This window comes from Nyctereutes procyonoides, unplaced genomic scaffold, assembly GCF_905146905.1.
Source record: "Nyctereutes procyonoides isolate TBG_1078 unplaced genomic scaffold, NYPRO_anot_genome, whole genome shotgun sequence".
Taxonomy (NCBI): Eukaryota; Metazoa; Chordata; class Mammalia; order Carnivora; family Canidae; genus Nyctereutes; species Nyctereutes procyonoides.
This window is the reverse complement of record NW_026575132.1, coordinates 16,771,549-16,799,473: the sequence shown is the minus strand read 5'-3', so window position 1 is coordinate 16,799,473 and position 27,925 is coordinate 16,771,549. Positions and strand designations below refer to the sequence as shown.

The following is a 27,925-nucleotide window of genomic DNA, read 5'->3' as shown; positions in this document are numbered from 1 at the left end:
CAACAAAATATACCATGCACACACATGCTCTTTTTTTAAGGTTTTATTTATTTGAGATAGAGAGCGAGAGTATGAGTGTATGAGCAGGGCAGGCGGGCGGGACTACAGAGGGAGAGGGAGAAACAGGCTCTCTGCTGAGCAGGAAGCCCAATTCAGGGCTTGATCCCAGGAACCTGGGATCACAATCTGAGCCAAAGGCAGGTGCTTAACCGAATGAGCCACCCAAGTGCCCCAGAAACAGAAATTTATTAAAGAACGGGATGGATTAAGAACAGATTGTAAAGAATCTAAAATATCTTCAAGTTTTAAAATCAACATTAGAAACAGCAAACAATAGATTTAACAAAGCAAGAGAACACATTCAGCAATGTAGAAAACCACTGAAGACTCTCCCCAAATGGGGAGATAAAGAACAAAGACCTGTATGATGAAGAGAGACATGCCTTCATGGGTAACATGGAATTGAGAGTCATTGTGCAGATTTATTTCTCTCTCTGTAGAAAAGACTATGATAAATTGAACAAATCAATAAAAATATTAAAGGAAAATCCCTGTACTAAAGGAGGATCTGAGCCTGTTAAATAATATTATACATTGGGATCCCTGGGTGGCGCAGCGGTTTAGCGCCTGCCTTTGGCCCAGGGCGTGATCCTGGAGACCCGGGATCAAATCCTATGTCGGGCTCCCGGTGCATGGAGCCTGCTTCTCCCTCTGCCTGTATCTCTGCCTCTCTCTCTCTCTCTCTCTGTGACTATCGTAAATAAATAAAAATTAAAAAAATAATATTATACATTGGGCAAGTGGAACAAAAAAGAATAAAACCAAGTGGAAACTTCTGGTGAGATTTTAAATTTTACTTTAAAATATGTAGAAATAATTCTAAAAGAAAACTATTTAGAGAGTCATGGTATCTCTCATGTGAACTCCTTGTAAAATTTTGCTTAACGTTAGTCTCTTTCAGGCAAAGTACAGATAAAACAAAGAAATAAAAAAACGAGAAGGTGAATAAAATGACCACTTCTCAAGCATTAAAACCAGTCACACAGAGAATAAATTTTATGCAAATATGGTTTTTAAATAATGCAAATATAAACATTAGATTCTTTCTCAATTAAAAATTTAAAGATGTATTCAAAATGAACCACAGATGAATTGAAACAACTCAAAATTTCAGACTTGAAACCTCTGGCCCCTTGGGCTATCTCTGAGACTTTGTTCCTAGAGTCCTCTTTGCCTGGATCATTCTCCTACTCCCTTCCTTCTCAGGTTAGCTCATTCCCAGGTTTCATGCTGAATGTCAGCTTTTCTCAGAAGCTCTTCCAGCTCCACCCAGCACTTGTCATGTTTCAGTTTTTGCCTCACCCACTCTGCTTAAACTTCAGGGTTGGTGTCTGTCTCCAAACCGTATCTGGCCGTTATCTCACACAGCACCCACAATGTTCTTGGTGTTTAATCAAGATTTGTTAAATGAGTAAATGAATAATTGATTGAATGAGAGATGCCCTCTCTAAACCCTCTAGAAGAATTTTTAAAAATTATCCTCAAATCAACATTAAGTGTTGCAAGGTGAATAACAAATCGTTATATTTGCAGATACTTATTTTCAGAACAAAAATTAATGTTTTCTAATGACTCTATTCTCTTAAGCATAGTTTTAACACATAGGAACAAAACACAGACAACAACAGTGCAATAACTTTACATTTCATGATTTCAAAATCAAGTGGTTCCTCTTAAGTTTATACTGAATTCTATGATTATATCTAAAATTCAATTTTCTTGATAGGACTTCTTCAAATTAGAACCTATAAATGCTTATCCTTTACAAACTCCTTCCTATATTGCTTAGAAATTCTAATCACATTTTATCAGATTTTACTCCCAGATACACAAAATTCCAATTAATAGGATTTCTGCTATTCTAATATCCAAAGCCAGAAATAAGTGAGGGATCTAAACCTATACTTAAAATTTTTGGTGAGGTGCCTGGGCAGCTCAGTTAGGTAAGCATCCAACTCCTGATTTCAGCTTGGGTCATGATATTAGGATCAGGAGATGGAGCCCTGTATCGGGCTCCTTTCTCAGCAGGACATCTGCTTGAGATTCTCCCTCTGCCTCTCCCCTCCATCCTCTCACTTGCTCTTGCACGCTCTCTCATACTTTGTCTTGCTGTCTCTCTAAAGTATTTAAGATCTTTTAAAAAAAATTAAATAAATAAAATTATTGATAAATAATTTTTGATAGCATATATGGAGCATATCTATTTATATAAAACCATACTACATAAAAGTTTGAAAAACAAATATTTTATTCAGAGTTAATATATATAAAAAAACTATAAATATTGCCTTAAAAATGGAAAGATCTTTTTTCCCATAAATTCAAACAATCTTGACATGTTTTGGAGTGCAAATGAAAAGAACATGGCCAAAAAATGTGGTTGTAGTCTTATTTTGTCACACTAGCTGTGTGACCTTTATGTGTGGGTGTTAGCTTCTGTCTCTAGAAATGAAAAGGTTGCATGGAATGGACTCAGGGGTTCTGTAATGATACAGAACTTTGCTTTGTGCTCTAATTTCACCTCTGCCCTCTTACCAGTTCCCCAAGGCATTTACTTTGTATACTGGTTTTATTTTTTCAACAAGTATTTATGAGTGGCCACTATGTGCCAGAAAGCTTGCTAGGCACTAGAAATCTAGAAGGTTAGGGAAAATATGGCTGTAGTTCACATAAACCTTATAGCTTAGTGCACAAGATGGACATTCAACAATAAGTTTTTTACATTGTGATGATCTTGAGAAGGAAAAACTTCACATTGCTCTGTGGGTTATAATAGGTGAGCTAATTTAGACTGGACGCATCAAGGAGACCACAATGAAGAAGTGGCATTTAAAGTGAGGAACAGGAATCTAAAAAAAGGAAGGGGTGGCCCCTGGGTGGCTCAGTGAGTTGAACATCCACCTTTGGCTCAGGTCATGATACAGGAGTCCTGGGATCAAGCCCCACATCAGGCTCCTTGCTCAGCTGGAAGTCTGTATCTCCCTCTCCCTCTGCCCTTCCCCCCTGCTCCTTCTCTCTTTCTCTCACTCTCTCAAGTAAATAAAATCTAAAAAATAATATAATTTAAAAATACAGCAAGGAATAGAAGGAAGCACATCCCAAGCTTCCAGGGCTACAGCACCAAATATGGAATAGCCCTGAGGAGGCAGAGGTGGACAGATTCAAGGAACTGAAAGGAAAACAACGTGGCTGAGGTATTGCAAGTAAAGAGTGCAGGCACGAGTGACAGGGTCTTCTCTAGACTATTTTGGGACACTGGATTTTATTGTAAGTGCAGGGAGTTCACTGGGTAGGGATACTGAACCTGAAGTTAGAATCCCACTCCACCTCTCACTAGCTGTGTGACCTTGGGCAGTTTCCTCATTTAGAAGATTAGATAAATCTGTGTAAATAAAGTACCCAGAACAGTACCCATACAATGCAGTGTCCATTGTTATTATTTGCATCGTCCTTCCTGGCTTCAGGACACTGAACAGCTAGCTGAGAGGAAGGAGCACCTCATTCAAAACACTAGGATGGAGTTCGGGGCACATCTCTTCCCTTACAGACTGATTCTACAGTAAAATGAGGGGATTTTAAACGAAACTGTAATAACTGAATTGCAATACTAAAACAATAGGTAACTCAATGAACAGAAAGGTGCTCTTGAATCTTCTCTGAATGTTTTTAAGGATTTTATACTTATTTATTTGAGAGAGAGAGAGAAAGAGGCACATGGGTGGAGGGGGAGAGGAAGAGAGAGAGAATCTCAAGCATACTCCCTGCAGGGCTCGATCTCACAACCTTGAGATCATGACTAGGATATTTTTAGATTAAATGGATGTTGTGATTTTGGAAAAACATTTAAGAATTCTTGCTTTGGAGCTGTCATCATTTAGTTCAGGAAGACGAAAATGGCTTCCATCTAAGTTTTCTTCAAAATGCTTATGCACTGAGTATACCATCATTTCTAGCTCTCTTTCTCCAACAGGGAATCTTCTAGAACCTCTATAACCACCTAACTTTACTGCTTTTCTTTTCAATTTAGAAACCTCAGCATATAGACTTCTCATCCATATTGACAATGTGAATAGGATCTGCTAACAAAAAAACGAAGCTTTGGATAAAAAATCAACTGTTTCAATGAAAGACATCCTATAATTTACTTTTGTCTCCTGTCCTTTGCTTCAATTCTTAATTTTTAAAAGGATCTCTTGGAGTTTTAATACATCTTTTCTTTTCACCAAATGAAAACTCAATGTTCTTAAATTTGCCTATATTTTCATATAATATTTAATTATCTCTTATTTCACAATTTCAGTACAATGTACCCAGGCACACAAAAAAAGTAGTAAGACCTGAGTCATCCCCTTAAAAAGAGGAATGTAAGTGATGGACAAGCAAACATCGTGGAGGATGAACAAGGAGGAAAGAAACTGAAAGGCTGGGCAACACAGATGATGATACAGTATCAGTGGATAAAAGGGAAATCAGGGTAGTAAACACCAGATGCTACTTTATAAAATTAATTTCTGTCTTTTTAGTTCACTTATGTTCCCCAGGGATATAGTTTATCACCTGATGGTTTGATGGGGTGGTTTATCACTAGACTAAGATAGCAGCACTTCATTAAAATTAAAATGATAAGAGTTCACAAATTTAAGTCAAAATTAAAATGATAAGAGTTCACAAATTTAAGTCATTCATTCATTTATCCACAGTACATTTCCAGCTTCTCATAGGACATAAAAATGAGGTCTAATTTGCTAAAAGGCTGTTTTAGCAAGGATACAAACTAGCCTCTCTGGAAGTGTTCCATATTTTATTTCCCCCTATAAACATTTACGCAATGGGCTTCTGAAATGAAGAATCCCTTTCATGCTTCTCTATTTCTCTTTCCGCATTTTTCCTATGAGATAAATAAGCTTTTCTCCTATTCTGGATTGATCTTACAAAATCTCAGTCCCATTAATATAGCTGTCCCTCTGTACCCAGCATGGCAAAATAATGACAAACCTGGGGATGCATTAGGAGACAGAAAACAAACTGAGGAAAGCAAGAAACTGGAGAACAAAGACAAAGTTAAAAATTAGGCTGCTACATTACTTTCAAGTGATTTAACAGTTAATATGGGAACATAAGTCCTCTTTTTAAGATGTTTATAATCTTGAATTACTACAAGTATAATTTCTTCATCAAACCATGGAGAAGCTAATGAGATAAAATCTTCAAGGGAAGTCAAGAGTAAACATTTTGAAGAGTTGTGTTAGACACAAAGAAGCATAACTTTGTTTTCTTTCACAACACAGATGTTATATGCAGGTGAAACACTACAGGCAGAAAAGATCCACACAATACGCACTGCTTACTTCAGTCTTTTTCCTGTGACCTATTAGACAGGATTCTGTGGGATATGTCTCCATATGGCATTAACTTAACTCCTCAGGGACGTTTGCCAAGTAAGAGTTTTTGTCAATCCTTTATAATGAATCATACTATCATTTGTCTCCTTCTCAGTAATTCCTCTGTTCTCTGGCTATTTGTCTTCTCCTCCTGACCTGCTACCAAGTAATCAAAAAGTTAAAGTGGAGCTCTAACATAATGGACATAAAGGGGGAAAGGTTTTAAGACCTTCCAATTGCCTGAACATGTAAATGTTCACAGATATTTTGAAGACCTGAATTGAACCCATGTGCTTGCCGATTAAAGGGAGGGTATGTCCTTTCTGCATGGATCTCAGAGTCAGCCACAAATGTGGATATGATCCCCAGCCCAGACTCTCCCAACAGCTATTGCTGTAATGTGAGTCTCCTAAACCTTTGTAGAACAAAGTGAGAGACACACTGTCTCTCCATTTTAGCAGCAGTTTAATATGCATCCTCTTTCTTTCTTTCCATGACACAGGATTTTAACACTTACCCCGATAGCTGCTAAGATTGGGGCTTGGTAAATCCACTTGATGTTTCCAGCACTAAGTTCCCAGCATCTGAGACATGAAAAAGAACTTTCATGAATAAATTGGCAAAGCAAATAGGCAGTGAGAATTAAGTAGCATTTTCAGTTTTACTGAACATTCCAGTCCCAAGCTTTTTATTAAAAATAAGTAGACCAAAAGAAATCTCAGAAAATGCCCAAACCAGTTTAAAAAAAATGTAATGGGTCCTAGTTTCCATACTATTAGTGGTAGAGGAATATAAATATTGTTTATTTTTTATAGCAACAAGATTCAAAACCACATTTCCAGAACCATAAAAAAAATTGTTGCCTTTTAAATGTGGTGTACCTGGGGGCACTTGAGTGGCTCAGTCATTTGAGCATCCGATTCTGACTCTTGTTTTGGCTCAGGTCATGATCTTAGGGTTACGGATAGATCCCTATGACAGGCTCCATGCTCAATGTGGGGTGCCTGCTTCTCTACTCCCTCCTCCTTTGCCCTACCCTCCTTACTCATTCTCTTTCTCTCTGAAATAATCATAAATAAATAAACAAATAAATGTGGTGTACCTGATACTTCATTTTTCTTATCACTGGAATGATAAAGTTCTCTCACTTTCAGAAGTTCTAGTAATTCTGTGTTATTACACATTGTAGAATACTGACAATAATGCATAAGTCAAAATGAATGAGTAAAAATTGCTACAGGATTTGAAGATGCAACCTGATGTCTCTGGGACTTATTTTATTCATCTTTCAAATCAGCGGATTGAACCAAAAAAATGCCTTAGGATTTATCTTCTCTAAAATTCCAAATCTGTTACACGGTTCTACATCTCATGGTAAAATTATTTAGCGTTATCTAGTACCTCTTTGCTTACTCAACCCACCCACTTCCAAGAAATCAACTGTCCAAGACACTATGTTTTCTTGGACATTTCCAGTATCATTGTATATACACAGCAATGATGATAATGTTGATAACATTAACCCTCAACTGTTAATGTAACATTTGTATAGAAGTTGGAGTTTACAAAGCCGTTTCATAAATGGGATCTCATCGATTTTCAAATCTACCCCTTGTAAACTCAATCTTACTCATAGCCAGGAATACTCGCATTTTACAAATGGGAAGGCTGAGACACCAAAACTGCCAATTAACGAATGGATGAGAATATACATTTCCTAGTAATTTACAACCTGCAAACATTCTCTTTGCTCAACAGACACTCAACAAATGGAGGAAAGTGGCTAAATAGATCCCTAAGAACTGATCCGCAAGCATTGGAGAGTTCTCTACTATAAAACAGAGAATTTCACTCCTGCCCATTTGTAATTCAGTTGTTTTTTTTTTAATCTGACAGTTACAAATGCACATCAAGAGAAATAAGATAGTATATAAGAAAGGGATAATTATAGAATCTACATACAAAATGCAGTAATTTGAGAGAGATTTTACATGTGGGAGTGGCGCATCTGAAACATCCTGAAATGGTAGAGTACTTGTAGTTATAGTTTCCCTTTCTGAACACCGTGAAATGCAGATATAATTTTATCATGTGAATGAGAAACACATGTGCTAGTAACGTTGTACACTTCCATGCAGTACAAATGCATGAGCTTGAACTCGTATCTCAGCAAAAAAAAAAAAAAAATGAACTATTGAAAAGTCCATGATAGGTAATGGACTATTTCTGATTAAGGGAATAGGAAGCACTACAACAGGTAGAAGGACAAAGGGTAGATATAATGAAAATTGTCCTGTGTACAACGGGCATTGCCCACGGTGCACTCCTCATTATAAGGGGTATCTAAACAACTGAAGAGTGAGCAGCTGTCAGGGGTATTGTAAAAGAATCCCTCTACAACATTCCTCCTCCACAGAAAACAAATACTACTGATCTTCATAGAAACCTCTAGTCTGCTCATAGTATTTATTGAGTGACTCTGGAGCTCCATCATCTAGACAAATTCCTTCTCTACCACTCATGGCTATGCAATGCCAGGTACAACTTTTTTTGGCCTCAGTCTCATAGGGTTGATATGAAGTCCAATTAAATTACTATTTGCAGAACCCTTAGAAAGTGCCTGGAATGTATCATTCAAAATTCCTAGCTTCATCTTTCTTATTATTTTTCTCCAATCTTTCCCCCACGTAGTGGAAATGATCTTTACAAAATGCAAATTTATTGTCATTATCACTTAAAAAAAAAAACCCAACTATCCTAGTATGATCTATAAAGGTCTGGAAGATTCTGGCCCCCATTTCTTCTCCAGCCTCATTTTTAAGCTCTAACTTTAGCAGAATCAAGGCTCCACCAACTTGAGAGGATAAATATCATTAGCTAGGATTAATAAAAGGATAAATCTTGCTTTCTAATGGAATAACAATAAATAAAAACATTATTTTTGATCAGACATTATGTGGGAAAGGCTGATGTGGCTCCAACTGAGAGAAGAGATCTGAATATTGCCCATCCCAGGACTCAGGTGGTGTGGCCCTTCCACATGCTTGCATCATTCCGGTGTATTAACTTACCCATCTCTTTCCCCTTGCTTCTCACAATACATTTAAAATGATATTATAAAGTAAAGAGGTCCAGCATCCTGATCAGGTCCATGAGTCTTTCTGTCCTCTGAGATGTATCAAAGGCTACAATCACATCAAGGTAATTTCCTACATGACATCCCTAAAGGGACATGTGATCAATAATAGCAGCAAGTGTAAATTCCAGGCAGGAAGACTGAGTCTTGAGAAAATCTGTGGCTCTCTCTTTACTTCTCCTTTTTTCACTCACCTTGCATCAGCCAGAGTTGCTCGTGCCACAGCCCAGGCCACAACAAATACTGCTGGGAACCCTGCAATCAAAAAGGGAATCAGAGGCCATATTTAATATTAAGGGAATTTTTAATCTCATATTCAGCACACATAAGAATATACTATTAAAATTTGAAAGAGAGAAAGACATGGTAAATGTTGATATATCAACAAGAAATTCCATTTAGTCTTCATCTTGTCCACTTAAGTGAGCAAGGTACCTTGCCGTCATTTGTTCCTGAAAGTCTAAAGATTGAAGGTTGGCTCAATTTTCCCTTAAGGGATATAGGATCAAGCTTTATGGGGAAGGAATAGAAGTTGTTGGGGCCAGAAGCAGGCAGTGATTGGAGCACTGGACTTTGACTCCTGCCACCCTGACAGCTACATGCTCTCGAGGAGTGAAGCAACATGACAGATATGAGGAACAGCGCGGAGGCTGTTTTAAAAAATTCAAACTTAGCCATTCTAAAAGTGCAAGCCATAAAGAAGCTATACTGAGAAGTTATAAAATTGGGAAGTTTGGATCAGTTTAGCCTCTTCTTTCTGTGGGCTTCATATCGGCTCAACTTAAGCATTTGCATGCATTTAGACCATAGCAAAGGGTGGCCACTACGTGAATCTGATGATTTGAGCATGAGATATGTATCTCTCATAAGTGTTAAACACCTCATGAGCTTGCAATGTCGAATCTATTACAGTGACTTTCCACAAGTCTGAAAAGGCTGCCCATGGTAAAGGCTGACTGTCCAGTTTATGTTATAGTCAATTAGACTCTTGACATCACATACAAAAATTCACAAACCATAACTTTTATGGAACATGACAAACAGGACCAAAGGACTGAATGGACAACTTCTTATTCTGTGGAATTTATGAAAGTGGTTTTTAAAAAGGAAAGAGAGAGTATAATGGAAACACTGCAGAAGTTAAGAAGCACCTATAAAGGGACAGGAAAAGTTTTCATCTAACTTAGATTATTGAACACAATATTAAACTTTTCACTTTTAAAAACACATTTGTCATTTTTCAAATACTCTTATTTTAGCAAAAAAAAGTGGAAAAGAATAGGTTCAGATGAAGGAAAATGCCATTAAAAGTGAAAATAAGATGATTCACTGCAATAGAAAATGTTCTGGCCTCCTCAGTGATCACTTTATTGAATTTAACCTCAGCCTGCTGGTGTGGCTATTTAATTATATGATTCCACATTCAAATGTTATTTATTGTTTGTATAGAACATCTAAATTTCAAACATCATAAATAAATATGCTCAAATTCTATGTTCCAAGAAATTGTTTTTTTTTAATTTTTATTTATTTATGATAGTCACAGAGAGAGAGAGAGAGAGAGAGAGAGAGAGGCAGAGACACAGGCAGAGGGAGAAGCAGGCTCCATGCACCGGAAGCCCAATGTGGGATTCGATCCCGGGTCTCCAGGATCGCGCCCTGGGCCAAAGGCAGGCGCCAAACCACTGCGCCACCCAGGGATCCCGAAATTGTTTTTTTTTTTTTTTCAAAGTAAATCTACTCAATTCTGGTTATTTCTTAGGTTCACTTCACATATTTTATCTATCTTTCTACTATCTATATCTATATATCTACCCACCTACTTATCCAACCATCCATCTATCCCATAACCATTTATTAAGTGTGTGTCAAGTTTCAGAAGATAAAACAATAAACAGATCAACAATATCCCTTTTTTTCTTAAGCATATTCTGGAAGGAGATACAAAATTAATAACATAACTTTGGTTATCAATCAGCACTATGAAGAAAAAACAAGAATGATGCTGTATAATGAAGTAGAGCTCCTGACAGGGTAGTTCAAAAGGCCTGATGTAGCTTCCTTTACTGATTTCCTGCCTTGGCTATCTTTAAAAAGCATCTGTCTTTGATCAGAATTTTCACATTTTCTCATTTCCAGGTCTTTATCTTTTGCTTCCTTTACAATCTCCTGATCAAGCAATTTCCTGAAATAACGTTCTATACACATTGATCAATGGTGCTTGAGTTGGAATTCTGTTTTAGATGGTAGTTAGAACAAATATCTTACATCTCATCACCATGTCTTAATGAAATTACTTTTCTCATCATCTTGGAATCTCATCATCTTTAGTTTCACAAAACTAGCACAGACACAACCATGGAAGAAAAAAATTGAAAGCATTCTGGGATTGAAGGATTTTTGATCACCAAACTTAGTATCATATTATTACATAATTGAGAACACATAAATACAGGGGGAAATGTTTGAAATTTAGATGTTATTTTAAATTTAAATGCTAATTTAAGTAAATTTAATGTAAATTTGAATGTTACTCAATATATGCATTTACCTTGAGAGCAGTTATATTCATAAAATATAAGTATAAATAAGTATTTCTGAGAGGGAGGCAGTCTCTAGCCTAAAAAGAACTACATGTGGGTTCTTGTGTGGCTCCATTAAAATGAAGTTTTGGACTAATAGTAGTCCAAAGGTTTTCGCAACTAAACCCTTTCTTCAAATAAAAACTTATGCAGCAACCAGCTGCATAAAACAGAAATGCTCTGAAGCCAAAGAGGGTTAATAGTATCTTCTCACCTTGGTCTATGTAGTTTCATCTTGTTTGGGATTTTTCAGAAGCTTCATAGAACCATACCACACCCTTACCCTCCTCCTGTGGTGCTACTGTACTATTGTAAAGTCACAGGTTGATCATAAAGTGTAAAGTTGGGAAGCCTGGGTGGGTCAGTGGTTAAATGCATCTGCCTTCAGCTCAGGGAGTGATCCTGGAGTTCTGGGATCAAGTTCCACATCGGGCTCTCTGCATGGAGCTGGCTTCTCCCTCTGCCTATGTCTCTGCCTCTCTCTTTCTCATGAATAAATAAATAAAAATCTTTTTAAAAATAAATAAAGTGTAAAGTTAGTTCTAAAAAGTAGAGACCCATCATGACATAGGATGCCTAGCTTTGCAACAGACATATAGTAGTATCTTTCCAACCAGAAACCTTGATTCTCCTAGGAATCCATCCATGTTGACTGCTCAGAGATGTAGCTCTAGGCTATGCTTCCAGTTCCCTCACTACTCATCACAGAATGCTGGAATTCAAAACCCATCACCTATGTTTTATTCATTCTCCATATGATTTTGGCATAATTGTTCTCAACTCTCACAAGATTCTAAGCCAGTACTGAATGAGTACATCTCTCTTTCCAGAAAATTGCAAAGCTTTTGAAGTCTTCCATTGTTATAAAGAAGAGTGTCTATTTATGAAAAGTTAGAAGAGCTACCGCCTCCTGAGATGGAACTGCTACAGGAAACAAAAGAAATATTTAAAAAATATATCTAATTTATAATCCAAAAAAATTAGAAGAATTATTAGAAGAATAGAGTAAGGTATTGTGGGAAAAGATCAGTCTGAAACAGAAGAGCTATAATAAAAAAGAAAATATGTTTACTGAATTAAATATTGCCAGTGGGCAGAAAGTGTAAAAGATTGAATTGATGGAGATAAAATGAAATCTTGAAACCAGCTGAACCCACTAAGATAAATCTACATAATTGTTACCACTACAAATCTAAACATGACTATAATTTGTTTTCTTTAGAAGAGGTAATAATCTATATAATTTTAAATGGTTAGGAGCATGGGTAGTCCGGGTGGCTCAGCGGTTTAGTGCCACCTTCAGCCCAGGGCCTGATCCTGGAGACCCGGGATTGAGTCCCACGTCGGGCTCCCTGCATGGGCCTGCTTCTCCCTCTGCCTGTGTCTCTGCCTCTCTCTCTGTCTGTCTCTCATGAATAAAAAAATAAAATCTTTAAAATAAATAAAAAATAAATGGTTAGGAGCAAAACCCCAAATTATATGTACAAAGTTGGGGAAAATGATAAGCAGAGAGATTCAACTTTTGTATCTTTCAAAAAGTAGGGTTAAAATTTTGATCTTTTTTAACTCTAATTGTTAAATGTAATTTTAACTTTAAGGCAACTTTCAGCATATGTAATAATGGCATTAAAAATCATAAGGGAAGGGAGAGATAGCTTTTCTAGATTTTTAAATTTTGCTTGAAGCCAATTGAAAATTATTAATTGTATGAAGGTATTATATTGACTATCATAAATTTTTTGGAGAATAGATCTTATGAACTAAATATTTTGAATATAATATATATGATCAGAACAGCGAAACACAAAATTAAATAACCTATAGGGTCAGACTACATGCATATTGTGTGCAGAGAACTTAACACATCTGTATTTCAATTATATTTACTGCCAACTGGATAATCAAAAAATATTTGCTGAATTGAGATCACCTGATACAGAGATAATAAATCTCCTGATTATCTTCAGAGAATACAGAATATGAAAATATTCTACAGGAAAGCTTGGCAGTGGAGATACGACTACATGGTATAATCAGGATACGTGATCTTATATGATACTATGTACATTCTGGCATCTTATCTGACAGCTGAGTATTAAGGATGATTGCTAATATAGAAGCAAATTACCACATTAAGTAAGGATAAAGAAATAAGACTGACACCTTTTAAACACAAAATCAAATACATAGAAAAAATAATGTATACTTGAAAGAACAAAATGGAACCAAGAATAAAGTGCCTTATTTATGAGAAAATTGAAGCAAGAATAGGGAAAATTTAGAATGTGATTGGTTGAAAGACAAATAATATAGTAATCATTGGAATTTGCCTTTATTCCTCTATACATCTTGTTTTGTGATGAAGATGTGTAAAAACAGTTATTTTAAACATTTGCCTTCAATTTACTAAAGATCAGATACGGCAGCATCTGCTCCTCTTTAGATTGTAATTTCTTTTTTTTTTTTTTTTATAAATTAATTTTTATTGGTGTTCAATTTACCAACATACAGAATAACACCCAGTGCTCATCCCGTCAAGTGATTAGATTGTAATTTCCTTCCCTTCCAATTTATTCCTAAGAATAAGCAAGGGCAGCCCAGGTGGCTCAGCGGTTTAGCACCGCCGTCAGCCCAGGGCATGATCCTGGAGTCCCGGGATCGAGTCCCACGTTGGGCTCCCTGCATGGAGCCTGCTTCTTCTCCCTCTGCCTGTGTCTCTGCCTGTGTGTGTGTGTGTGTCTCATGAATAAATAAATAAAATATTTAAAAAAAAAAGAATCAGCAAAATCAATGTAAGTAATATAGCCCCACATGTCACTATAATGTGAGTAGTAAAGTTCTATTTATTTAGCTAAAGAGAGCTTAAAGTTATCATGGTTGGGTCCAATAAGTAACAAAGGAATCCAAGCACTCCTCTCTAGTGAAGCCAATAAATGACATCATTGGAAGGAAGTATGAAATTGGATTCACTACAAATTACTCTAGTAGAAGATCCTGCAAAACAGCTATAATGGTTTTGATCATTATTTTTCTTATAGGAATTTAGAAAAATGAGTCAGAAAGCAAAATGATATTCTAAAATCAGACTGTCAGTGATAAGGGGAAGACAGTCTATTAATCAAATAGACTTAGGTATTTACTTCATTAAATAGAGCTACATTTAAGTAATGGACAGATATTCTTTCTTCTTAAGACGTTATTTATTTGAGAGAGAGAGCATGGGCATGCAAACACATGAGTGGGGGGCAGGGGCAGAGGCAGAGAATCTCAAGCAGACTCTGGGCTGAGCTTGGATCCTGATGCAGGGCTGAGGCAGGACTGTACTTGGGGCTTAATCTCACCATCCTGAGATCATGACCTAAGCTGAAACCAAGAGTTAGGTGCTTAACAGCCTGAGTTACCCAGGCACCCCAGTAGCAGGGAGATATTCTTTAAAGAATATTACTATAATTATATATGCCCTAAAGTAGAGCATATTTAAAGTGGAGTAGCAAAGAGAGAGAGTCAGAAGATAGACTAAGTGGGGAACTGTAATTCTATAAAGATTGGCTATTAGTGTTTTAGGTTGTGGTTAATTGTATGTGATATATCACATGTAAAATGCTTTCAAAGCAAGCTTCTGTGTAAAGCCTAGTTGCTCTTCTGTTTGTTCTTAAACCATTTGATGAAAAGAAAACTTCAAGTAATAATGCTTATCTTCTGTAGTCATCATTCCAATGCCAAAGTTCTTGTGGGCAAATCAATGAATTTGTTATAGAAAGGTTAGAAATTCATACTCATATAGAAGCTCACTATGATGCAGGAAAACACATGAGGATTCGAACCTGACAGCCAAGAAAGAATTCTTGAGACGTCTTTGGTGCAAAAACGTGATTTTATTAAAGCATGAAGACAGGACTCATGGGCAGAAAGAGCTGTACCGGGGTCATGAGGAGTAGCCTATTATATATTTCAAGTTGGGAAGGGGTAAGTCCCTAAGGAACTTTGGAAGCGAGGTTTCCAGGACCTTGAGGGGGGCTACCTATTGTTGGGAAATGGTCATTTATTACTAATAAAACCTGAGTCATGAGACCCTTCAGATGTATATCAGTGAGTCATTTGCTTGGGGGACAAGGTCACCAAAATATATTTGTGGCATAGAGATAAAGGAAGTTTCCAAAGGAATTTTTATATGTTAAAATAGATTTACAGGATCTTGGGGGTTTGGCTAAGACTACCTGTTGCTCTTAGCAAAGTATTAACATTGAGTCAGTTGAGTCCCTAGAGGAAATGTCACTCTGCCTGTTTCAAGGACTTGTCAGTCGGCTGCAGGCAGTAAGGAAATTTAACAATTTTTCTTCTGCCTTTGTTTCTTATATCAACTGGACTATATTTTATTGTTTTTCATAGAACTAAGGTTTGAAAACTAGTTTCTTGCATTTAAGTGAGACAAACTCCTGACTTTAAAGAGGAACACACTGAGTGATCAGAGATGTGGAGAACAAAGGCAAAAGGAAATGTAAATAAAATTAAACTTCTTTATAACTTGCAGCCCATTGACAAGTACTTGAGGCAGAGTGACTTTCATCCAGAAACTACCAACTGTCTTAATGTTAATGCCTTGCTAGAGGTAAAAACAACCCTAGCTTGACAACAGCTTGGCCTCCAGGATCCTGTTAAATTTTCTTTAGCATCTGAAAATCCTTTTGGAAACTTTTTTGTCTTTACCTCCCCCAACTCCAAAGTATATAATCAACTGCTTCTCACGATCTCAGGACAGCTCTTTTTGCCTAAGGGTCCTGTCCCCATGCTTTCATAAAAGCACCTTCTTGCACCAAAAAAAAAAATGTGTCAAGAATTATTTATTCACCATTTGCTCATGAACCCCACTTCAAATCATATCAGTAGAGACCAACTAAGAGTTACTGGAGGAGCTGGAGCTTATCAACCCAATAAGTACACGGAGGAAAAATGAATTCATTATGTGTGACCAGTGGTGTAGAAACCCAAAATACAAAATGTATCTCAAACAAATGTCTACATTCATTGTTGAATTTTCTACCAACACCTTTACCGACTTCTAGTAATTATGTGGGTACACAGATATAATTTTGATTTGAAGGCAAACTAACACAAACTATTCAGGAAATTTCCAAAGTACCCTAAAAAATAAAATGCCTCTTTTTTATTTTTAGTAGCTGCTAGTCAAAGGGACAGCTTTAAAATAGACAAGCTGCCTTCAGAAATAAAACTTGAGTCACAATAATCATTTCATAATAAATGAAATATTATAGGAAATAGACCCTCTGTCTTCTTAAAGGTTACTTAGTAACTAGCAGGAAATTCAATATTCCCTCCTTCACATTTTCTAATGTTAAAAAAACTATATTGGGATGCTTGGGTGGCTCAGTGATTGGGTGCCTGCCTTTGGCTCAGGTCGTGATCCTGGGATCCGGGATCGAATGCCCATCAGGCTCCCTGCGAGGAGCCTACTTCTCCCTCTGCCTATGTCTCTGCCTCTCTCTCTGTCTGTGTCTCTCATGAATAAATAAATAAATCTTAAAAAAAAAACACAATATTAAAGCCAAACAAGCAGAGCCAAACAAGCAAAATAAGAAAAATTCTTATTTTGGAGGAGGGGAAAATAAAAAACCTTCAAATTTAATCTTGAGCCACTCAGTTAATTTTTTCCTATGCTGAGCACCTATAATGTGGATATTAAAAAACAATGGAGATCTGCAATTGTTAATCATGAGGCTTCTTAAATGTAACTACAGATGAATTTCAACTTCTTTTAAATTTGAACAAACAAGCAACATCCTTTTCCCCATGTCATGTTGACTTAATGCTTAGTCCAGTCTAGTGCTGACAAGGCATTTTTGGAATGTGAGCTGAATACCCTTTTTCCAAAAATTACTTATGCAAAAAGTAATTTGGATCATTCTCTTCCCAAAGACATGGAAATCTACGTAATTATTTGGGAATTTGTATCATTAAATGCAGCCAAGATAGTCTTATAAATTCCTTTCTGGTATTCTCATCATACAACCTAAAAATAAAAATCAACAATTCATCACTATAGTTTAGAAATTTAAAAATCAAAATATGTAGGATGAAATTATTGCTAAGTCAGGACATTGACATAAGACAGTTACACTAAGCACAGCAATTCTCAGTGTGTATGGTTAACAATGTGTTCTCTTATATTTCCACCAGAAAATTCTCTCAAGAATCTGACCTAAGAACACTAACCATAAGTTAAACATGAAAATTTGTTACCACTGGGAGGATTTTAAACTTGATCTTAATAACTTTCCCCAATGGTAGGAAAAGATTTCAGGAAAATGCTGCAAGTATGCTAATGACAGGTCATGTAGGAAAATGTTGGGTTCAAAACAGTTAGGAAAGAATTCTTGAGATGTCTTCGGTGCCAAAAGGGGGCTTTATTAAAACACGAGGACAGGACCTATGGGTAGAAGGAGCTGCACTGGGGTTGTGATGGGTGTCTGATTCTATACTTCCAAGTTGGGGGGTGGTTAGGGACAACACAAGCCTCCAAGGAATTTTGGAAAGAAGGTTTCCAGGACCCTGCGGGAGCTAGCTATTATTAAATAACAATCATTTATTACTGTTTGGTAAAAACTCAGTCTTGAGATCCTTCAGATGTATAGCAGTGGGCCATATGCTTGGAGGATGATTGCTAACATAGATCTTGTGGGGTAGAGAGAAAGGAAGTTAACATGTAAAAGAAGATTTACAGGATCCTGGAGGTCAGCATAATGTTAAGATTGCCTTTTGCCCCTAGGAAAGCATTAACATGGAGGCAGCTGAGTTCCTAAAGGAAATGTCACTCTGCCTGTTCCAATGACTTGTCAATGAGCTGTAAGTAGTACGGAAATTTAATTTTTTCTTTTGCTTTTGTTTGCCACATCAGTAGCTTAACAGAAATCCATAATCCAAAAAAGATTAAAGCCAAAAAGAAAGGAGACATAAATACCTTACCCCAGCCTATCAAGGTGAAGCCCCATAGGTATTTGGTGTCCGAAAAGAACGCCACAAAGATTAGACTATGCAAGTAGAGACCTTCCACCAAGATCCAATAGTAATTTGTAGCCAAGAAGTAAATGAACATCACAACAGCAATCTTGCACCCAATCTGTTACAAATAAATCAGAATTGCCTCATATTAGAACTCTTAATTGTACTACCTGCAACATCAGACCATGAACAAGTCGTTCTGTATTTTCTTTTTTAGAATCTATTTCCTGTATGTAGGAAAGCCCAGACTACTAAAAGAGATCAGAACAAATTTATTTTAAGACAGCATCTCTAAGACTATGGTCTCAATTCTATTTTTAAAATAAGAGTTTTTTTTCCTTTAGGGCAGCTTGGGTGGCTCAGCAGTTTAGCGCCTGCCTTTGGCCCAGGGCGTGATCCTGGAGTCCCGGGATCGAGTCCCGCATTGGGCTCCCTGCATGGAGCCTTCTTCTCCCTCTGCCTGTGTCTCTCTGTCTCTGTGTGTGTGTGTGTGTCTCATGAATAAATAAATAAAATCTTTTAAAAAATTAAAAAATAAACTTGAAAAAAAAGATTTTTTTCCTTTAGAAGTAACCAAAAAATCACTTTTCCTTAATTTTCCCTGTTTATAAAATTAATACTGGATCATCAGAAAAAAATTAAGAAAGTACAGAAAAGCATAAAGAAGAGGTATTAGCCACTATTCTACCACAAATTTATTTTTTTCTCATCTTTTTTATGCTTCAAAAGTCAATGGCTGAAACTAACAATATATCTTATGAATCTTTGGATTGGCTAGGTGATTCTGCTGATCTGGGCCAGGCTCAGCTAATACTGGCTAAGCTCACTCACAGACTTCTACCCTTCACTGGCACCCTATCACTGCCACTTCATTCTATTGGATAAACAAGTCACAAAAGCTAGCCCAGAATCAGAACCAGCAGGGAATACAAAGTTACACGGCAAAAGCCAAAGCCACAGAAAGGACATAATTTATACCATCAAGACATATAATCTATTATACTTAATTTCCAGATATAGTGCATCAGTGATCTAATTAACTGAATTATTAAGTGATTGTATTTACTAAATAACACCAGGACATTTCAGAGCTGAATCAAATACCCTGGAATTTTATATTGGAACAAGTCTTTGAATCTACAATAAAGAAACTATAAATATCATGAGCTTTTAAATAACACACTATAAATAAATAAATAAATAAATAAATAAATAAATAAATAAATAAATCACACTTCTAGTTTTGCAAGTGGGCTTTTTACTTTTTGAACACCATAAGCCATGACAGCTACTATGAACCATATATCAAATGCACTCCAGTCATGTGATTTTTTTTGAAGTTTCCATTCCAGAATGTTCTTGCAGAAAGAGCACAAGACTTTTAATTGTCTAACATGATGACTAATTAGGCATGAAGCTTAAGGACAGAATTGAGGTAGTAAACATCATTATATAAATTGGTCACCTATTTCGGTTCAGTCAGAGATTACATAAGCCAAAACAAGTTAATATTTAATGGACTTATATTTAAATTTTACTTGTCTGTAATGTGATATGAATCAGTAATGAAAGAAAATGGTGAAAACACTTACATACTGTGATTTGTCCACAGAAGGCATGTCTATGGAATTTTGCAGGTCATCCTGCATCAACAGAGACTGTAAATCCTTTACTCCTATGTGAGCATGGACCACTTTGTCCTTGACAAAGATGCTTGCAGCTCTCAGCATGAAAGACACAAATAAGTGCATGTGGATATAGTTCCTAGTACAATGCAACCGTCTATGGAGAGAAAACATTTAATATTTAGATTTGAATGAAATTTGAAAGGGGGAAAGAAAATAGATAAAGGAGTCCTTACACCCCCAAAAAAAGAAGAAAATCTAGTAAACCTGAACAAAGACAGAAACCCATTACTATCTATTTCCAATAGAAACAGCTGGGATCAAAAACTAAAACATTCTGAGAATAATTTCAAACTTATCTTCATCTACTACCATGTTTATCCCAATTTTGCAGAGTGAACTATTATATTATACTATAGCATTATATGAAACTGTGTATTAAATAATAAATGAATAATGGAGAAACACGTTTTGTAAAGGGATAAATATTGTTAAAAGTGGAGTTTTCACATTTTCAGCACATTCTCTATCAGAAAAAGTAAAATATTTTGATAGCATTATACAGCTTTATGTCCTAGTAATGTTAAAGAATAAACAAGCTGACTTTAACATAAAAAGCTTAATTTATAAAAGAATATTAGACACAAGTCATAAGCACACTTAGGAGTAGACCCAGTACTACTAATTTCGGTACAAAAAGCTAATTCCAAAAGAAACCTTTTCTTAAATTTGGTGGGAAAAAACAATAAGAAAAAGTTGTATAATCTGGCCCCACTCTACCATCGCTTAACCATGAGAAAGTACAACTTCCCTGTACGATGATCATACTAATACTACTTCTCTTCCAGAAAGGACAAACTCCACAAGTGTAAGGGAGTAAGAAAAATTTTAATCCAATAATATATTTTTATATATCATAATATAGGAGAGCTAGGCCAAATGAGAATGAGCTAAATTTAGACATTTTGGCATTGTTATTTTGTTAGTATGTTAGGGACATGTATGCATGTCTGTTGTGCCCAGACAGTCCTCCTCATTGATTGATTTCTTTTAGGGAATGTCTTCACAGGTGAGCAGAATTTGACCACATAGGTTATCAGGTATCGGTGGAAATTTCTGACTGTGAATAGTGCCATCACAGTATATAAATAGGTACTGATTTTTAGAAGACTCAACACTATTTACTATCCTACAAAAAAAAAAAAAGTATTTTGTTTTGTGAAAAAAAAAAGTTTCTGAAATTTGTATAATATTCTGCTATGTAGTATAGTAATTATATAAAAAGTATTCTATAGAAAGAATTTTTAAATAGAGTAATAAATTTCTATGTGAATTGAAGAATTACTACTTAATGATTTATATCCTCCTGAAATTTTATGTAGCCTTTTTTTTTTTTTTGTAAATATTCATCTATTATTCTGAAGAACCAGAGCAACACTTGGTTTAATGGAATGAACTCTGGCTAGGAGTTGGAAGATGAAGGTTCTGTTTCCAGCCAGACCACCTATGACCTTGTGATCCTGGACACTGAAATTCAGTTTCTTGGTCTGTAAAATGGGATAATACTGCCAAGCTAGTTTTACAGGGCTGCTTTGGGGAATTCCTCCATAAGTCCACAAATCTGATTGTGTTCCCATTCTCAAAAACTTCATTAGCTCCCTATTCTCTACCCTTACAGGACAAAATTCAAAGCCTTTGACAAGGGCCTACAAAAGCCAGGGCCACAGAATCTAGTTTCTTCTTGGCCATTGCTCTGTGGCCACTCCACCCTTTGCATCAAATGGTGCATTACATGGGACTCTTCTATGTTCCCAGAGTCTACTCTGCTCCTTCCTGCCTCTGAGTTTTGCACATTCTGTTCCTATCATCTGGAATATACTGAATTCCCTCTCATCACTGCAATATCAGTTCACATGTTAGTGTTCTGGGAAGTTTCTCTCATCTAGTTGGTTTTAGCCTAGCTCTTTGGTGTTCCCAAAACCCTTTATAAAAACTATATTATGGTATTAACAATATTTTATTTGATAATCATGTAATGAGTCAGTCTCTGATATATACTGCTTTTCTAGTATGTAACATATCTTAACTTGTCCTCTCCATCAATACTAAAAAGAGTCTATCATATGGTACAGAAAAATGCTTGTTGTGTAGATGGACGAGTGAATAAAAAAAAAAGTTTTAGGAAGATAAACTATATCACCATAATATGAGTAATTGTTTTAGAAGAAGTAGTTGGATTATTAAACTAATTTACTTATTAATTCAACAAGTATTTATTAAGCACCATTACATATCAATTATATTACAGCTACTAAAAATGCTACAATGAGCAAAAAATACATACATACATACATACATAATCTCATACTCTCATGTGGCTGTACATTCTAGAGGGAGAGATGAAAAATAAAAAGAAGGGGCCACCTGGGTGGCTCAGTCTGATAAGCATCTGCCTTCGGCTCAGGCCATGATCCCAGGGTCCTGGGATGGAGCCCTGTGTTGGGCTCCCTGCTCAGCAGGAAGTCTGCTTCTCCCTCTCCCTATACCCCCCACTCATGCTCTCTTTCATTCACTCTCTATCATAAATAAATAAATAAATAAATAAATAAATAAATAAATAAATAAATCAGATAGTGCATTAGACAGTGATAAATCAAAAGAGAAGAGAAACCAGGAAACAGGTATAAGAAATTTCAGGGAAGAGAGGATGATAAGATGATAAGAAACAAAATATAAAACATTTTGTTTTTTAAATATGTCATCTACCCTATTCCTTTTCCCACACATAATTTAGCACTGAATTCTTAAAATTTTATTGTCTTAATTAATATACCTCAATACCTTCCATTTCTATCCAATCCTCAAAGTCACTGCCCTTAACCAGGCCACCATCTTCTTGTCCTGAATTACTGTAATAGCCTCTTACAAAGGGATTTCCTATCATGTTTCCCACCACTCCACCTTACAAGTGACCTTTCATGTCACTCCTCTGCTTAATATCCTTCAATGGCTGTTCATCACTCTCAGGGTAGAGTTCAAATTTCTTCATATAACCTACAGGTCTCAAAACATTCTCAACCCTGCTCACTTTTCGAGTCTCATTGTCCAACACTTAACTTGCACCAAAATTCTGAATTCTCAAATATTCCATGCCTTTCTTGAGCTAAACTTGGGTTTGGAATTCTGTCTCCCAGTATTCTCCTTTGGTTAAATCTTTTTTATACTCATGTATCTTTTGAGATTTGGCTTCATTTGAGAGGTCTCCCCACATCTCCTTACTCTGCCTTCCCAACTACCATATACCACCTGACTCGTAGCACTTCTCACACTGGACGCTAATCATTTTCTCAGCTATTTGTATCACAAGCATCATGAGTACACACTTCCCATATTTGTTGTACACTGTTTTATCTACATATTGGTGCTCAAAATTTTGTACTGATTTAGATTAAGTTGAATTGAATTAGACAAAAATTTCGGTAAATAAAAAATAAACCATAACAGAAGCATAACAGAATATGCTTCTTTCCATATAATAATTTGGGAGCTTATTTATTCATGATTTAAAATGGATTTCTGTCCAATTACACCAAAATCATTTGGGAAAAAATGAAGTCTTTGCATCATGAATGAAAATTTTTGTAACTCATTCTGCTCTAAATCTGTATCACTTTGCAAACAAATACACTATAGTGCAGATCTATGTGTTTAATTTAGGTTTTATACTGCTTTAATGTTTTTAAAGATTTTTCTGGTTTTAAAACAACAAAAAAAAACCCTGAATTTCCTCATGAAAAATAAATTTTCAATGCCAAATAATATTATAGCACTAGGCTGAATTCAAAAACTTGTGCTGGGTAAAGTATTTGGGCCAGAAATTGTGACAACTCTGTCTTCTATGCATAGGACACAGAATCTGTCCCTTCATGGAGAAAGGGGCTGGGAATCACTCACCTGAAGTAACCAATGATGATAATAGCCACAGCCAAGGAACCGAAAGAGACAGAATATCCAATTGTGTACATGACATAGAGGCGTTCAAAGAATTCTTGCTGAAGGCGAAGAGATTTAATTAGAAAAATAGCTTTTAACAAGTACATGTCAATAAACTAACAAATCACACTCCTGTTTAGAGACAGGCAGTGTATTATCACACTTATATAACGTGGGTTATTCATCTGGCCTTTCTTTTATTTCCTAAATTCAAGTCAGAATTAAAGATGTAATAATAATATTTGGAATTTCTTGCTTAAGTGAGGCCAAATTAAATGTTGCAATATTTCCTTCATGAATTTTTGCACTGTCGTTTTGACTAACTGGAATTTTATACCAGACGTGATATTTGAAGTAAACAAAACACATTTTGCAGGGCTATTGTAAGAAACTGATAAAAACAATGTCATTTTTGGAATACTATTTCTCATTTTCCTTAAGCTTTTTTTGTTGAGCTGTAATTTACATGAAATAAAATGTACAGATCTTAAATGAGCAGTTTGATGAGTTTTGACAAGCCAGGTTTGCTGTGCACCTTGCCAGTCAAAAACCCACTCACCACTTGCTCCCAGGTAGCTACCAATCCCATTTCTGTCATCACAAATTGGCATTTTCTGTTCATGTACTTCGTGTACTTTTTGACTGTTCTTAGACTTCTTAGAATTAGATAGTATATACTTAGGATATACATTTTTGGCAACATACTACTTTTGATATTCACCAATATTGTTGCATGAATCAACAGTCCATTCCTTTGTAATTTAAAAAAAATTATAAAGTTACAAGAACTGGTAAAGATAGTCAAAAAGGTCCCATGTATCCTTCACCCAGTATTCTTTAATGGTTACATCTTAACATAATTATATTAAAATATCAAAGGCAGAAATCTGACATGGTGCAATTTGTGTGTTTATAGTTCAGTTCTGTGTCATTTTATCACATATGTACATTTTTGCAACCAATACTGCAATCAACATAACCATTCTACCCCGTCCAAGATCTGCCTTGCGTTGTCCTTTAAAGTCACCCATATCCCCCTCTTCCCTGGCATCCCCGACACCTATGACCACTAATCTGTTTTCTATCTCTGTAATTTTGTCGTTTCATAAGTGTTATAGAAATGGAATCATACAGTATGTGGCCTTTTGAGATTGGCTTTTTTTTCACTCACAATAATGACCTCAAGATCCATGGAAGCTGTTGTATATATCAAGCTTGGTCTTTTTTATGGCTAAATACCATTGCATGGTATGTATGCAACCTACGAATATCAGTATCTGTGAAATGTTTCAAACTTTGTAGACAGCATACATTTGGGTCTTGCTCTTTAATGGATTCTTTCAATCTGTTAATTGGCATAATTAGACCATTTTTTAAATACAATATTGATATGTTAAGGCAAAGCCCATCATTTTATTTTTTATTTTCTGTTGTTCTATTTTTCACTTCTCTGTTTTATTTTTCCTGCCACCCTGTGGTTTACTTGAACATTTTGCAGAATTCCATTTTGATGTCCCTTTTTGTATACTGCTTTTGGTGGTTGTTCTATGTATTAATGTGGAGCCTTTGATTACTGAATACTTACCTTTCTTATTTTTTCATTAAGTGTATAATAAGCTATAAATACCCTTTTAAACCCTGCTTTTCCTGTTTTCCCCAATTTTTTATATATCCAGCTTTCATAATTATTCAAACTTTTGCCATGGGTCACATATTTTCCAACTATTTGTGAATTGTCCACATATTCCATTTGAATTAATTTCCAGTTAATTCTTTTGTGGTCAGAAAATACACTCTGTATGATTTTAATCTTGAGAATTATTGAAATTTGTTTATAGTCTAGTATATGTTAAATCTTGAAGAACTTTTAGTCTGTAACTTAAAAGAATGTGAACTTTGTAGTGTTTGGTGATTGTATAAATGTCATTTTCATCAAATTGTATGAAAGAAATCCTATGAAAGTTTTTGTCTAATTGTTTTACCGATTACTGAGAGAATGGTACTTTTATAAACTCCAACTTGGTGGGATTTGATCATGTCTCCCTTTTGCTTTGACAATTTTTGCTTTATGCAATATGAGGCTCCTAAATGCATGGATATTTATTATCACTATTTCCTTCTGGTAAATAGATTCTTTCATCATTCTGATATGTCCTTCCACCTTAGTAGTACTCTGTCATAAAATCTAGTTAGCCACACCAACTTTCTTAGGCTTAGGCTATGCACTGCATATGACTTATTCACCCTTTTAATTTCAACAGATCTATTATCTCCACATTTATCTATATCTTTACATCTAGAGTACATTTCTTGCAAATGGTATATAATTAAGTCATACATTTATTACCCATTCTGCCTTTCAAGTGGCTGTTTAGTTCATTTACATTGGACATAATCATTGCTGTGGTTGGGCTTAAATATAAGACATTAATATTCACATTCTATATGTCTATCTTTTCTTTGTTCCTCTGTACCTGCTTTCTTACCTTTTATTTGAGGAGGGGAGGGCCAATCAAATATTTCTTAATATTTCATTTGTGTTATTTTTTTAGCAATTATGCATCCTGAAATTATCAGAGCCTCCACTTAAATAATATTGAACTATTTCACAAAAAGTTTCTCATAAAAAGTTTACAACCATATACTCAAATTCACTTTCCAGACGTTGTCCCTTTTAGATTTTGTCTACATATTTTATAAACCCTAATAAAAGGCTATTATGTTTGCTTTAAGCAGTCAATAGACTGCTTTTTTATTTAAAGATTTTTAAATAAAAGATTTTTTTTATTTATTTGAGAGAGAAAGAGCACAGAGGGAGAAGCAGACTTCCTGCTGAGCAGAGAGCCCAGTGCAGGACTTGATCCCAGGACCCCGGGAACATGACCTGAGCTGAAGGCAGACACTTAACCAACTGAGCCACCCAGGCACCCCAGTCAATAGACTTAAATGAATTATAGCTAAAGATATAAAGATAGATATAAATATAACAACTAATAAGGAAAAGAATATAGCTTCATTTATTATTTTAGTCTGTCATTTTTATCCGTATATACCGTTCTGGTCCTCCTCATTCCTTCCTACCAATCTATGTTCCTAGCTGATATATTTCTCTTTGACCTGGAGAACTCTCTTGAGCATCTCCTATACTGAAGGTATGATGAAGATGAATTCTCTTATATATTTTCTGTCTAAAGAGTATCATTATTTTACCATTATCTTAATGCATATTATCACTTTAAGATGTCACCCTATTGTATTTCAGCCTCCATTGTTTGCTGCCTAAAAGACAGGTACCCTTTTTATTGCTGTTCCCTGCATATTAATGTGCCATTTTCTCTGTCTGCTTTTAAGATTTTCTTTTACTGTATTTACAGCAGTTTAACTATGATGTACCTAAGTATGATTTTCTTTTCATTTATCTTGCGTAGGGTTTGCTAAGTTTTTGGAATGTGTGGGTTGACTGATTTCATCCATTTAAAAAATTCTTGGCCATTGTCTCCTCAAATATTTATTTTGTCCCATTCTCTCTCTTTATCTCTACTTTCACCTATGTTAGACAATTAAATATTTGTCTCACAAGTCTCAGATGCTTCTGTTATTTTATTTTTTCTCCTAATGCTTCAGTTGGAAAATTTCTATCAACCTCTCTTTAAGTGCATCGATCTTTTTTATCATGCTGTATCCAGTATGCTGTTGAGCATATCAAATGAATGCTTCATTTTTGAATTGAATATTTCCACTTTAGAAGTTCTATATTGCTATTTTTTGAGGTTTTTATTTCTTTGATTTTCCCACCTGTTTTATGTGCCTTTTTCACTAAATAATATAACATGTTTATAATAGTTATTATTAAATACTCATCTGCAAATTCCAACATCTGGATCATCTGTTTTTTTCCTGCCCTTACTTTTACTATAGATTTTGGGTCTCTGCCTCATAATTTGGTATCACATACCAGGACTGTTTGTTAGTGAAATAATAGTAGAGACTAAAGTGTATGATTTCAACTGCCTGAAAAGTGCAAGCCTCTTCCTCCATCAGGTAAGGAGGCTGGATTACTCTGTTAAACTAAGTTGAGCTTTGTTGTAGTTTTATGTTTTTTTTTTTTTTGACCCTTTTATCCTGGTTTTA

At 35.6% G+C, this 27,925-nt stretch overlaps 1 protein-coding gene across 1 annotated transcript in view; it reads right to left on the bottom strand.

Annotated features, from left to right (window-relative positions):
• Positions 1 to 27,925, bottom strand: part of PTH2R (parathyroid hormone 2 receptor) — an 80,046-nt gene that overhangs the window by 13,038 nt on the left and 39,083 nt on the right. The window contains exons 5-9 of the mRNA XM_055345546.1: positions 23,756 to 23,853; positions 19,769 to 19,958; positions 18,141 to 18,294; positions 8,772 to 8,832; positions 5,959 to 6,025 (exon numbers count right to left, since the gene is read on the bottom strand). Coding sequence (XP_055201521.1) covers positions 5,959 to 6,025; positions 8,772 to 8,832; positions 18,141 to 18,294; positions 19,769 to 19,958; positions 23,756 to 23,853 — 570 coding nt within the window. The remainder of the gene's footprint in view (positions 1 to 5,958; positions 6,026 to 8,771; positions 8,833 to 18,140; positions 18,295 to 19,768; positions 19,959 to 23,755; positions 23,854 to 27,925) is intronic.